The sequence below is a fragment of the Dreissena polymorpha genome, chromosome 6 (genome assembly GCF_020536995.1).
Source record: "Dreissena polymorpha isolate Duluth1 chromosome 6, UMN_Dpol_1.0, whole genome shotgun sequence".
Classification (NCBI taxonomy): Eukaryota; Metazoa; Mollusca; class Bivalvia; order Myida; family Dreissenidae; genus Dreissena; species Dreissena polymorpha.
Genome location: NC_068360.1, coordinates 36,148,333 through 36,162,882, shown reverse-complemented (window position 1 = coordinate 36,162,882; position 14,550 = coordinate 36,148,333). Strand labels below are relative to the sequence as shown.

The 14,550-nt window shown below is 37.2% G+C and overlaps 1 protein-coding gene across 3 annotated transcripts in view; it reads right to left on the bottom strand.

The window, feature by feature from the left end:
- LOC127833269 (TPR and ankyrin repeat-containing protein 1-like) overlaps nucleotides 1-14,550 on the bottom strand; it is a 140,263-nt gene that overhangs the window by 57,352 nt on the left and 68,361 nt on the right. For all 3 annotated transcript variants that reach the window (XR_008027288.1, XM_052358434.1, XM_052358435.1), the window contains 6 exons: nucleotides 10,624-10,764; nucleotides 9,854-9,976; nucleotides 7,897-8,052; nucleotides 7,374-7,519; nucleotides 5,185-6,114; nucleotides 4,471-4,675 (listed from right to left, as the gene is read on the bottom strand). Coding sequence is in view for 2 of the 3 variants with exons in the window: in XM_052358434.1 (XP_052214394.1) it covers nucleotides 4,471-4,675; nucleotides 5,185-6,114; nucleotides 7,374-7,519; nucleotides 7,897-8,052; nucleotides 9,854-9,976; nucleotides 10,624-10,764 (1,701 nt within the window). In the remaining variant the exon portion in view is untranslated. The remainder of the gene's footprint in view (nucleotides 1-4,470; nucleotides 4,676-5,184; nucleotides 6,115-7,373; nucleotides 7,520-7,896; nucleotides 8,053-9,853; nucleotides 9,977-10,623; nucleotides 10,765-14,550) is intronic.

Here is a 14,550-nt window from a genome sequence, read left to right as displayed (position 1 = left end):
CAGGTCACAATAATAAATCTAGGTAAGTGAAAGTTCGTAAAGATCCTGAAAACATATGAAGAGTTGCATGCCAATACATGTAGTAAGTATGGGGATTAGAAATAGTTGCACCAAAAGTTAAACAGAATTGTCCAAGAATAGAAAGGGGCATAATACTGTTAAATTCCAGATCTGTGAAATTTGGTCACTTACCGTGCACAATTAACATACACACGCGTGACATTTCAATTGAACACCTGAGTTAGTGACAGTGATATTGACATGTTTGCACATTTACATTCACTGGAAACGATATAAAGATGTTGCACGTTTACCATATTTAAGTTCCTTATTTCAGAAAAGGGGAAATACTTCTTCTAAATTGCAGGTCAGAGTAATGAACTTGGTCAGATACATTAAACATTGACCTTAAATACGTGTTTTTAGAGTCTATTGAATTCCTGTAGATAAAACAATAATACAATGTTAAAAGTTTAACTTAACCAATATTCAGATGACAACAAAGGAGCATAATCCAGCTACATTTCGGGTCAGAGATACCTATACCTTAACCAGAGCATTACGCAGAATAGGCAGCTCACCAAAACAGAACCATGATAAGTCAGCGAGGACATTATGGTGAAATAACGCTGGAGGAATAGCACATGAAGAAAGGTAGAAAAGGTTGATCAAGCACTTCCAGGAGCCGCTCAACAGGCCAGCTACTGCGAACCCACCGGGGATACCGCCAATTAAAAGCGATCTAACAATCAAAAGCTGTGCAACCATGAAGGGAGATAACCGCAGCACCATCGAACAAAAGAAGAACGGCAAGTCTGAAAGACCTGACAGCATACCGACAGAAGAGTTGAAGGCCGACGTCGAGAACAGTGTGGAGTCACTTTACCTATCTTCAAAAATATATAGGACGAAAAACAATTATCAAAAGAGTGCAAAGAGCTAGAACTCATCAAGCTCCAAAAGAAAGAGTCCTGAGTACCTATATATACAATAAAAGGTTAACGTTGCTGCCAATCCCAGGAAAGGTGTTCACTGCATCCTGTTGAACCAACTGAAAGACGCTGTAGAACAGCACTTTCATGACCAACACGCCGGTTTCCAAAAGGAGAGATCGTACGAGGAGCAAATCGCAACCCTTGGCATAATTCAGTAACAATCCATGGAGATGAACTCGCCCATCTAGGTCAACATCATCGAATATGAAAAGGTATTCGACAGCGATGAACTCCTGTCCCTCTGGAGACTACTGAGTCACAACAAAATGCCATAAAAGATCACCATCATGATCAGGACTACTTACCATGGGTAACCTACACAAACGTTAATGGCAGAAAGAGCCGGAGTCAGGCAAGGGTGCTTTCTCTGCCAATTCGTGCTTGCTATAGACTGCGTCATGAAGAACTCGACAGACCAAATGCAAACTCCAGCGGACACTATGGAAGCACGTTATAAATAAAACTTTGGCGACAATCTTGCTCTTATCTCTCACACACAACAACATGAGAAGAAATAGACCATAATCGTTTTAAACAACTTATGTTGAATGTGCCTCACGAGCAACTGAGGAAAGAGCACGATGTTTAATGCCAACACATCCAACGACACACCCATCACAGTTCAATGCGAGGCGCAAGAAACGGCCAGCTTAAACTTTACCTTGATCGGCAGCTTCGTGGAAAACCATTAAGAAACGGATGTAGACGTCAAATTCGGTAAAAGGACGAGCAACGGAAGAACATCTTGGAATCCAGCGACATAGGCACCACCACCAAGCTAAGGCTCCTCAATACCATCTTGAAGCCAAGATTACTCTATGGAGAAGTAACAAGGAGAACCGCCATCCATGTCGTCATGAACACCTTCCTTAGCAAAATCCTTTAGATCCGCTGGCCAAAACAAGATCACCATCCACGCATTTCGGAGAGGCACAAAGCAGCAGCCCGTTGAAGATGACATCCTGCCGACACGTTGGCGATGGATAGGCTACAATCTTCGCAAGCCTACATCCATTTACTTGCAACCTCAGATGAAAGTCGAAGTGGGGGCGGGCTAAAAACACCTGCCGCCGTGACCTGAATTCCAAGCAGATGGGAGGGGGCTGGGGCAGCTTACAAGACTCGCCCCGAACTGAGACGCCTGGAGGGAGCTGGTAGGCGGTCTACCAGAATAAAAGCATTACACAGACGTAAACATGTGGGCGAGAATGATAGCTTAAAAGTATTTGTTGAGGAGTTCAACTTAAAATGGTGCACACACAACCTCAAACAAAAGCATGAATAAGCATTTCAAGATGTAAGAATTAAACATAAACAACAGGTCAGTCTACATTTTTAACACACAACTTTACATATACACATAATTACATAGTTTTATGGATAAAATGCTTGATGAGAAATATAATTTGCATGGTTTAAGTTTACTAATTAGATGACTTTATTCCCATAACGCAATGTAATAAACGTTTGGGCGCACAAGACGTGTGCACGAGGAAATCGAGAGTGCTTGGCGGTTTTTCCTCATTCAGCTTTGGACGGTCGAACTGCAAAGACATAGTACATGTTTGTTCTTGAGGTACGCGGCCACGTGGTGCTTGTTTGGCTTGATTAATAAATAAATAATATAAATGACTCGCTAAGTAAAGAAGATAGCTGCTGTGGGGATCTCAATACCGTACAATCACAATAAAAGGATATTTTATAGGAACTAACCAACAGTGAAGACCGAAATGCATTGGAATGCTCGTTCAATTTCTTCCGAAATGAAAAAAGTGAAGTCTGAAAATGACATAAAATAACGTTTTCAAGGGAATTGTGTGTAGTTTAGATTTAACAAAGAGCTGTTGGAGATAGTAAAACAATCTTCATAGGCGATAGCGACTGAAAACAGGAACTGCATCCTATACCGGATATGAGGTTTCCAACTACTTCAGCAGAGTAGTTGCCGCGGGCGGTATCGCCAATATTTGATGATTGTGATTGCAGTATTGCAAGAATGGCCAGAATAATGTTTATAGTTTGTAAGTTTGTAATTTCTCACTGTATTGGTCATTACTGTGTCCGAATGGGGTGTTTAACGATAAAGTCGTTGATTGGTTGTTGATAAGCCTATGTTTTTTATAGTGTTCTCTGGTTTTTTAAGAAGTTCGGAATAATTGAACATTAATGTTCGTGATATTACTTTTCACAATTCTTGCATGGCTATATTTATAGAGGGAAGTAAGACAGACATATATCGAGGCGTTCTTGGGTTATGATTTCAAAAACAAACGCAACGTTATGTCCCGTTGAGAATGTCAGAAACTTGATATATTGGTGTATGTTATCCGATGGTGATTATTTATTGTGTTATCTACATTTGACTACTCAAGGTATCAGTGTCAGGAAGACAAAAGAGGTCTTATACAAATATTTAATTTTTTTCTTGAAGCGTGAAGGCCTCATGTGAAGGACGTCCTCAGGTATTACATGCATTCGCTTCGAGCAATAGGTGTTACCGTTGCAGCAAATAATGATATGAAAGGCTTTTCAAAAGACAGTGCTAAAGAGGGTTATATAAAAGATAATGTCCATGGACGATTGTCTGTATCGTAAAGCCTTGGGCTTTAATTATAAGTATATTAATCATGACTTGGTTATATATTGGCATATACTTTTTTTGTTGAGTTGTGTAGAGAAGAAAACATTTTATTATCATTAAAACATTTCCGTTCAGTAGACTTTCCAGATGCTCTAACAAAAAACACAGATGTATAATTGAACATTTTAAAAGTCTTGTTTTGTTTATTTGCGATTAGAAAAAAAAAGTATTTTATTTGAGATTTGTATAGGAGAACTACTGTGAGTAAATTGTAGATATAACAGAAGTGAAGTTGTATTTGAGGAATACATAATTTTCAGTGTTTGAGTTTACGAATGAAAGAAAATTAGTTTTCCATAATGCTATGTATAGCGCGCTTGGGAGTACTGAAAAGTGTGCACGAGGAAATCGAATGTGTTTGGCGATGTTTCGTCATTCAGCTTTGGACAGTCGAACTGTAAAGATATAGTTAAAGTTTGTGTTTTTGGCTTCTTTTTTTAAATATTTTAATAACTATTAATAACTAATTTAGGCATTGCTAAACTAAGAGATGAAAAACTAAATAAGCGGATATTGTATATGATTGAAATGTTTTTAATGTGCATAACATTAGCTTTGTTTATATGTATTTGTTAATTATTATATCATTTCGATGTGTGTCATGTTTGACTTAGACAGTAGACTGTCTAGATGCTATACCAAATACAAAAATTGTATTGCAAATTATATAAGTCTTGTTTTATTTATTCGCATTAGTAAGAAAATACATTGTATTTTATTTGCATTCGTATAGGAGAGACACTTTGAGTACATTGTTGATATGTCATAAGTGACTGATGTGGAACTTGAATAGAAAAAAACTACTTCGTCATGAGCAGAATAACTTAAAAATACCTTTGCTAAACTTTGCTTCAAACAGGTTCAAAGTTGGGAGCACATGGATTAGTTTTTTGCAGAGATGTGGCTGCCAATCACCGCTCGCTAGTAGCTGTATTTTGTGCACTATTCGTCGTTTCAGGTCTGGTGGCACACGTTTGTCTCTCAGTGTCTTCCAAACCTCAGCAGTGCATTCAACCTCCCATTCTAAGTTGTCAAACACCTATTATATATAACCATAATTAATATTTTTAGACATCCTAGACATATTGTTTTCAAATAATGTTGGGCAAATAATTTCAATGCATAGTAATATTGTAAACTTGATATTTTTCGTTGTCAAAACAATAACAAACTCATGCTTTATGCACTTAATAATGGTATATTTTGCATAATCTGACAAAGCAAATTTCAACAAAAGATGTGTTTGTCAGAAACACAATGCCCCCTAATGCGCCGCTTTTTTTGTTGACCTTTGACCCTGAAGGATGACCTTGACCTTTCACCACTCAAAATAAGCAGCTCCATGAGATACACATGCATGCCAAATATCAAATTGCTATGTTCAATATTTCAAAAGTTATTGCAAAACTTTACTGTAAGGTTAAAGTTTTGGGACAGAATGACAGAATGACGGAATAACAGACAGACAGGCCAAAAACAATATACCCCCTCTTCTTCGAAGAAGGGGGCATAAAAAGCTTAAATGCTCAGATATGTTGTGTGAATTACCTGTGCATCTACAACAAAAAACTCATCATCATCTGCATCATCACCACTGTCTTCTTTGTCTTCAACAATCTCAACTATATCGTCTGCATTTTCTGGAGGCCCGTCCACAAGGTCCTCAATTTCTTTGTTATCAGTATTGTTTGTTTCCATACCTTTTTCCATAGTTACTGGTTGTTCCCATTTCTCAACATTTATCTGAATATCAACTTCATTTGCGATGCTTGCGGTTTTCAAACAATTTTGTATAGCACTTGCCTTCGTATGATCACCAGATCCATCAACAACAAGTTCATACACAACCGCCTTTCCCGGTTTTTCCTCATCACTAACATCAATTCTATCAATGGCAATGTGCTTATCAGATGCAGGTTTCACATCAACCATTACATTTTCCACATCACAAAATACTTCCTCGGGCACTTCAGATGCACTCATGTAACTTTCATCACTCTCTGAATCTGAGTCCAATCCTGCTGCATTTTCTTTAACCTCGTTTTCTGGTGGATTGATCTGCAATGAAGCCCCGTTCGAGGTCTGTGTAACGTCGTTCACATCAACTTCTTTTACAACCTCCACTGCACTGAATACTGAATTTGAGCTGTCCGGTAAAAGACGAATTAGAGAGCGTATTTTCTCCATTCTAGTTTCCCTGGCCGAGATAATTTTAGTGATATGTTGCGCAACAGCAGGGCTGTCTGCCTCGCTATCAGCAGGTCTTGTACACTTATTGAGGTCTTTTTCCAGAGGAGTGGTTTGTGTTGCTGTCTTCTTTGGGTTGAACATTTGCTTGTTCGTGGGCTGTACAGACTTGGCAAGTCTCAGGAATTGAAGGCGGCGATCATTGTGCTTCATGATGTAGTCTTGCGGTAACTTTCCATCCTTGTTGACGTAGTTACCGGATATTCTTCGATTGCATAATGTCTCTGTTACCTGTTGAAGTAAAACAACAATGACAGTAATATCTGCTGAAACAACATTATGTTCAAACTGTCTTGTTAAGTTAGTTCAGTCACTACCTTACACTTTTCCGAGGATAGATGGTTTACAAGCACTTAGAGCACTTATTTATTCTAGGGATGGCAAAATTATTCAAATATTCGATTGAATGGTCAGTATTCGAATAACAGAATTGATATTCGCATGTTTTTTCAAACGTAATTGCCCTAATATTTAATGACCTGCGAGCCGCTTACTAATTGGCACCCGAAATCATTTGGGATTAACATGTTTGATGTGACGTTCTTCGTGTCAAACTGATAACGCAGCCCGTATCAGCGTTGATTGCGCAATGCAATATACACACTCTAAGAAAGGCCCCGAACTGTTGTTTGTCAATGGGGTGCCAATCAACGGCTTCAATTGACTGGCGAATAATAATTAAGTTTCTGTGATCACAGTATGAACAGTCATTAAAATGTGTGAATTACTCAAATTGCGCAAAACAATATACACACTCTAAGAAAGGGACCCAACTGTTGTTTGTCAATTAGGTACATCGACGCATAAATCGCATTAAAAAGGCGCTGTCACCACCGAAAGGCTTTGTGATGTACTTTGCATGACTTATTGATATTTCTTAACACAACAATTGTATATTCAATTGTATTTCTGTGTCAATTAATATTTAATTCCCCTACTGGATTCGAAACTGATTAATAGAAGTTAAATCAATTCAGCCGTTTTCTGCGAATATTCGATTGAATGGATTAGAGAATATTCGAATACCGATATAGGTATTTGATGCCAGTAATTTATTCCAATCACTGACAAATTCCCTACTTGAATCAGTGGTAGGGAGAGTGGCCATGGCCAGAATTTCATTACCATTCTCAATTCAAATGACGTGGTCCGACTGGTGAACGAACCTGTAATCCACGGTTTTTAAGTCCAGCGCTCTAACAAAATGTCGCTCATAATTGTTTAAAATTAATTACCTATATTATATGGTTGCATGGGATGCTCAGTAATTAATTGTACAGAAGGCAATTAGTGCATGATGTCAACATGAGATCCATTCTTTCACAAATTATTGTCTATACTGCTGATAGAACATAAATTTTATTGAGTTTGTAAATTGCAATACAGCATGGACGAAACAAATCAACACAAGATCAATTTCACACTCCTGAATATATTATGTGTATGTACTCATCAAAATAAAAGACACAAAACGGACACAAACAAGCAACCTTGACAGCTTGGGAGCTGTTCTTCGCCTTGGCTACAAGATGGAAGAGACAGTCCCCATTCTTGTCCTGCTGTTCAGGATCCAGATGTTCATTTCCCTCACGTTTGGATGCGTACTGTGTAAGCAAATGCTCTAGTATAGTAAGACCTGAAACATCGGTGAAAGCATCAGAGGTGATTCGTTAAAACATGTCAATATTAAAAGCATATAAAATTTGATTAGTTTTATTCGATGAAGATTATATAAGGCATTATTAGCCTTTCAATGGTTTCTTTTAAAATAAGGGGTTTGAGCCCATATTCATTTTGTTACAAGTATTTTGTATGTTTTTGTGCAAAGTCTTGTTCTGTTTCAGAACAAGTCCACGTTTAATAAATATAGGACGAAATCCATAAACTACAGCTAAAGTGTCATGCGGTTATATTTGCTCAGATTGTTAAACTTATATTTTAACTTTAAGACTAATTTATTGATTAGTATATTACCCTTACAGAACGTTATCAAGCTATTGATCTAAAACTTACTTTTGTCCTTCCCGAGGGCTATTTGAACAGCAGCATGTATGGGTGTATCTCCGGGAATCACTGACAAGGCACGTGTATCAGCTCCACGCTTTATAAGCTCATGCAGAACACGGTAGTGCTCAGCGTCCACAGCGGACTTCATTGCCGAAACTCCCTCTGAATTATGGTTTCACAAGAAAGAATACTTCGACATTTCGTACAAAGGGTCAGAAACATACATTTTGACAGTGGCTATTTAGAGAATATGAACCATTGTTTTAAGGTTGTTTTTTTTTTAGAAAATACTGGCCCCCTACAAATTAAAAACATAATTACAAAAAGGGACAGATCATTCCAGTGTCATTTCAGCATATCTCTTCACAAACTTTGCTTGCAGGCAACATTTCGTACAAAGGGTCAGAAACATACATTTTGACAATGGCTATTTAGAGAATATGAACAATTGTTTTAAGGTTGTTTTTTTTTAGAAAAAACTGGCCCTCTACAAATTTAAAACATAATTACAAAATGATACAGATCATTCCACAATGTCATTTCAGCATACCACTTCAAAAACTTTGCTTGCGGGTGTATAATTATCACAACTTTTACAATAATTGATTGAGGAACAGAGCTGGTCAATAATAAATGAAGCTTTAAACAGATAAATATATATTGAAAATGGGGCATTTAGTAATCAAAGTTTAACTAAGGGATATTTAAAATGATGGAGGTCCAACCACAGGTTTGGCATATATTTCCAAATAATTTAAGCATGTGAAAATCAATTATTGATTTTTACATAAAGTTTAAAATATTACATATATAGGCATTTGTTGTTAGTATAAAGAATGTTTTAGCTGATGTCAAGATACTGTTCAATAATTGGACGTTTTTATCCTCTCCACAAGTGTCAATAGCTACACACCAGTTACTACATACATGTTTTGATTTCTTGACTAAAATTAATATAGACAAAAAAGGACATGATAAATATGAAACAATCACCTGAGTTCAAGGGGCAACAACTGTTGAATACCTGACCAAGTCTTTTACCCCTTTTGACCCAGATTTAAACATGGCCAAGCATGTTTACCAAAACTGAGTCATAAATGTGTCGTCTACAGTAGTAACATGGTTTATGCAAGAGTCAACATGGTGATCTACTTGTCCAAACCATATGTGTCGTCTACAGTGGTAACATGGTTTATGCAAGAGTCAACATGGTGATCTACTTGTCCAAACCATATGTGTCGTCTACAGTGGTAACATGGTTTATGCAAGAGTCAACATGGTGATCTACTTGTCCAAACCATATGTGTCGTCTACAGTGGTAACATGGTTTATGCAAGAGTCAACATAGTGATCTACTTGTCCAAACCATATGTGTCGTCTACAGTGGTAACATGGTTTATGCAAGAGTCAACATGGTGATCTACTTGTCCAAACCATATGTGTCGTCTACAGTGGTAACATGGTTTATGCAAGAGGTAACATGGTGATCTACTTGTCCAAACCATATGTGTCGTCTACAGTGGTAACATGGTTTATGCAAGAGTCAACATGGTGATCTACTTGTCCAAACCATGTGACCAAGATTCAAACTCAGTCTAGATATTGTAGAGATTACCATTCTGATAAACTTTCATCACGATTGAGACATAGATGTGGCCTCTAGAGTGGTAACAAGGTTTTCTTAGATTTGATGGATGGAAAATGTGGTTTGTTGAATGGAATCAAGGTTTTCAGTGATATAGTTTTCCATGAATGTGTCTCAGATTTGAACTTGGCATAGATTTTGTCAAAATAAACCTTCAAACCACAAAGTTTCATAAAGATTGGTTGACCAAAGAGTGGTAACGAGCAAAAAATTAAAGACACATGGCGCAATACCATGCCGGACAAAGACTGACGAAAATGGCTCACCACGAGTATTACATGATAAGGTGAACTAATAAAGGTAGATTAAACTGTTTACCATCACTCCCCAATGAAGCATTACTGTTGAGAAGATTTAGAACAATCTGAAGCTTGAGATCTTCATTTTGAGCCAGTGACGGCTCATTAATGACTGGCACTACGGTCAGGTTTGTTCCAAATGCTGAAATGTAACAAAGAATTATATGTAAGCAATACATTCGTTAAGCCTAATGGAACAATATTTTCATCTTGCAAAGACTGAAAACAGGATTTTGTTAAAACAACTTATTTAAAAGAAAGTTCCTACAAATTATAAACTTATAAGTTTTTATCAAGCTTAAGTTAAGTGTTTACCTATCCACTCATTAATCAACACATATTAATAAAGGATGAGCAATAACGAAATCCAAATAGAAAAGTTGTTGAACATGGTAGAGTAAGATCATTTAACAAGACATTTCTACTATGACTTGAAAGGAAACCTTAAATTATACATTAACACCCATGGGTGTATCTAAATTGTAATTGTAATACTAAATTACATACATCCACACACCACAAACCATTAAGATTATCTTTGAGTAACAGTTTACATCCATTCACACAAATGACTTTATCTTGGACAAAACAGTTTATTTACTTCATACACCATTGAGTTTAATTGGCTATAACAGTTTATATTCATTCACACACCATTAAGTATATCTTGGACATGATAGTCTACATACATCCATACACTGTTGAAATTCTCTTTGCAATAACAGTCTAAATACATTAATATAAAGTTATGTGTAAATTTGTCATAAAAGTCGACATATATTCACATACCTTTGAGTTTATCCTTTCCGTGCTTGTTCCTGTATTTCCTGACCAGCATGTCAAGCTGTTTCCAGAGACCTTCCGTGGCAAGTCTCTCAACAATCATGATAATGTAGTCCATTGGGATACACAGAAGGCTGTTCATGTGCTCTGGAAACAAAACAAAATATCATAAGCCTGAAACCAGTTCATGTTAACATAGCGTCTAAACAGGTCTTTCAAACTAGAGGGCCATGATGGCCCTGAATCGCTCACCTGACTAACCAAATACAATCCCAACCCAGATTTCATCAAGATAAACATTCTGACCAAATTTCATAAAGATTAGATGAAAACTGTGACCTCTATTGTCTACACAAGGTTTTTCTATTATTTTACCTAGTGACCTAGTTTTTGACCCCAGATGACCCAAATACAATCCCCACCCAGATTTCATCAAGATAAACATTCTGATCAAATTTTATAAAGATTGGATGAAAACTTAGACCTCTATTGTTTACACAAGCGTTTTCTATTATTTGACCTAGTGACCTAGTTTTTGACCCAGATGACCCAAATACAATCCCAAACCAGATTTCATCAAGATGAACATTCTGACCAATTTCATAAAGATTGGATAAAAACTGCGACCTCTATTGTCTACACAAGGTTTTTCTATTATTTGACCTATAATGTGACCTAGTTTTTGACCTAGTGACCTAGTTTTTGACCCAAGATAACCCAAATACAATCCTAACCCAGATTTCATCAAGATAAACATTCTGACCAAATTTCATAAAGATTGGATGAAAACTGTGACCTCTTCTGTCTACACAAACAAATTGTTGACGGACACACGCACACACATACGGACGTCGGACATCACACGGTCACATAAGCTCACCATGTCACTTAGTGACAGGTAAGCTAAAACAATTTTTTTTAAATAAAATTCATTTTAATTATTAAATACTTACCTGTTATCGTATGCTTATACTTTCCAAGGGGAAATAACTCATCCGGAATTTTAACTGGGAATCCGCCACCTCAAGACCGTAATACAGGCCAGGTTAAACATAGTACAATGCAACCTAGCCAAAAATCGGTAACCAATCCTCAATATTCTTTCAATATATATACAAAAATATTAATCGAATAGCGGGGTGGGAGGTGGGACTTACCGATAACAGGTAAGTATTTAATAATTAAAATGAATTTTATTTAAAAAAAATTGTTTTAATGTCATAAATACTGACCTGTTATCGTATGCTGATTTTGCAGCTGCGGTGGGAAGGTTCGTATATATTTTTCCAACACAGTAGAACCCATAAACCGGGTTATCAGCTAATGATATCAAGTAATCTTCGTTAAAACGGTATTAATTATGACTTCTCGGACAGAGTAATATGTCTATGTCGTAAAGAAGACACTACCGTTAGTGAAACCACAACAAGCCCAAACGTATACAAATTGTATTGTTGGCACTTCAGAAAACGAAGATAAAAAGATGACAAGGTGGTCGGATTCCTCCAGTTAACAGCTTAGAGCACGTCAAAAAGTGGGGTGTGATTAATATATGCCCACAAAACAGACAGAGCTCTTAATTCATGCGGTCAGATCCTAAAAAGGAATGAATCCTTAGATAGGATAAGATTAACTTTCCTTAGTCGAGGTCTAACCCCGAGAAATAGAAGCCGCAGACACATCTCCCCCCCCCCTTTTTGGGGGAAATGAAGAGTGTCTTTGAGAACCTCGAATGGACTTCTGACTAACACTGCTGAGATAGAACTTCAAAGCCCTGATTGCCCAAAGAAGTTTATCCTCATCTTCATGACTACCAGTTTAAGAAAACTTGGAAACTTGAAGGTAGAAGCCATATAGAGGACTTGATATTAAGCAAGGAATCCTGGCTGACACAACAAAGTGAAAACGACAATAGATCCAACTGGAATTGGTCGTATTCAACAGAAAAAGCATGAATTTCACTTCTCCGTATGGTAAAAGCCATAATAAGAAGGAAAACCGTCTTAAAATTATATTGGAACTGTTAATAAGCCTGATGAAAAAGGTTCATAGGGAGCTCATTAAGCATCCCAACATGTTACACAAGTCAAAACCGCTTAAGAAGGTAAAGGAACGAAAAACATAGTGTTGACGTTCCATAGTTTGGATCAGTTCTAAAATAGGTAAGACAGCACAGAGTTGCGATGACTTACACAAAACAAGGTATACGAAAGCATAATCTCTATCCTTTGATGAAGAAAAGAACAAATTTCTTATCATCAAGAAAAAGATGAGAAAAACCTCTATGTATCTAGCAGAGTGATTAAGGTAATAACTATGCTCTCAATTACCCAGTAAAAAATGAATTTCCATAGAACCTTTATACAGTTCTGATGGAATTATCCTTGCACAAGTAACAAGGATTGAAACTCTAACAGAAAAACGTTCTTCTGTAGAGATAACTAAAAGTTATTAATGGCCAGACATGAAGTGGAACATGTTTGGATCAGTAAAAATATGTCTCAGTGAGATATGATATTTGACCTGTGAAGAAGTTTCTTGGAAATAATTGTACAGGAGACTTAAAAGGTCGTAGAACCATAATCCCATGGTTCATTAAGTATATTTCATGAAATTATGGCAAAAACTCAGTTATTGCAAAAACTCACCAAGAAGGCAAGATATTCCAGTTTATGTCAATGGACGAATGTATAACAATCGCACACCCTGCTGGATCGATTTCTGTGAACTACATTGTTGACGTTGTTCAGCATACCGGTATACACTGCGATATACGATCGCATAACGCTAATAACTAGCGTTTGATGATAAACAACATTCTTTGATATACTATGTACACCATGCAACTCGTCTGCAACTTCACTGCCGCGCATGCGCAATTACATTATTGAACCCAACGGAAAAATAATTCGAAAGAAAGAACTGCAGGACAAAACGTCCAACAGGGCGTTGAGACGAACTGGTATGAGAAAGACGATAGAGAAAATTTGTTGTTCTTGCAAAGAACGAATAAGTTCCTGATTTCCAGTTACAAGGAGTGATAATATGATCACCTCCGTGTCTGTAAGTAAACCACGACCGATGTGTGATAGTTGAAACCATCACAAAGGAATCGTGAAAATGTGTTGTAAATGAAAAACAGCTAAAAAGAATTTTCGCTTTTCGAGATGTAGATGTGCAGGTGATATTCGTTAGGATACCACATAATTGAGAAAATCAAAATACGTTGTTCTATGTGATCGTCCATAACCTTATCTGCTCACATCTGTATAAGATGTAAGGAAGGTTGTGGTAGAATAAACTATATTCTTGCCAAGATAATCTTCTAGTCTAGACACCACTGAATAGTGGTAAATAATGACAAAAAGATGGAAATCTGTGTCATTAAATAATCCCGAGATTAATACAATTATCTTAAAAATAAAGCTGAAACGGACGTAAGAAAAGACGTCTCAGCAGAAGGACCGGTTACCGGACCGGTAAATACCGACCGGTGACCGGAACCATTTGTCAAGGATGGGTAGGCAAAGAAACCACGGCAAGCCGAACTTTCCCACTCCAAACACACTTGAAAATGGGTAGAATAGGACAGTGTTTAACACTTATAAGTTTATGACCTTTCTACAGAATATAGCCTCTTCTTGAACCAATAACAGGCGCCTTTAAAATCCTGGATAATACAGGTCGCGAAGTCATCGATTTGCGAAGTACGGAAATATGATTGATAGTGGTAGCTCCGGAATCGGAGGTGTGATGGCAGAAAAAGGTGAAAACCCTAGGGGTAACCTTAAGCGGGACCACGCTTGCCGGTAGAATGCATGGAAGTCTTAAATTCTGACTTGATTAATCCATTTACTTCAAGACTTCTAACCGGGACGAATTCCGAAAGGAATACGACCAGTTATAGGAAGACGGCCTGTTATGGCCAGAAGT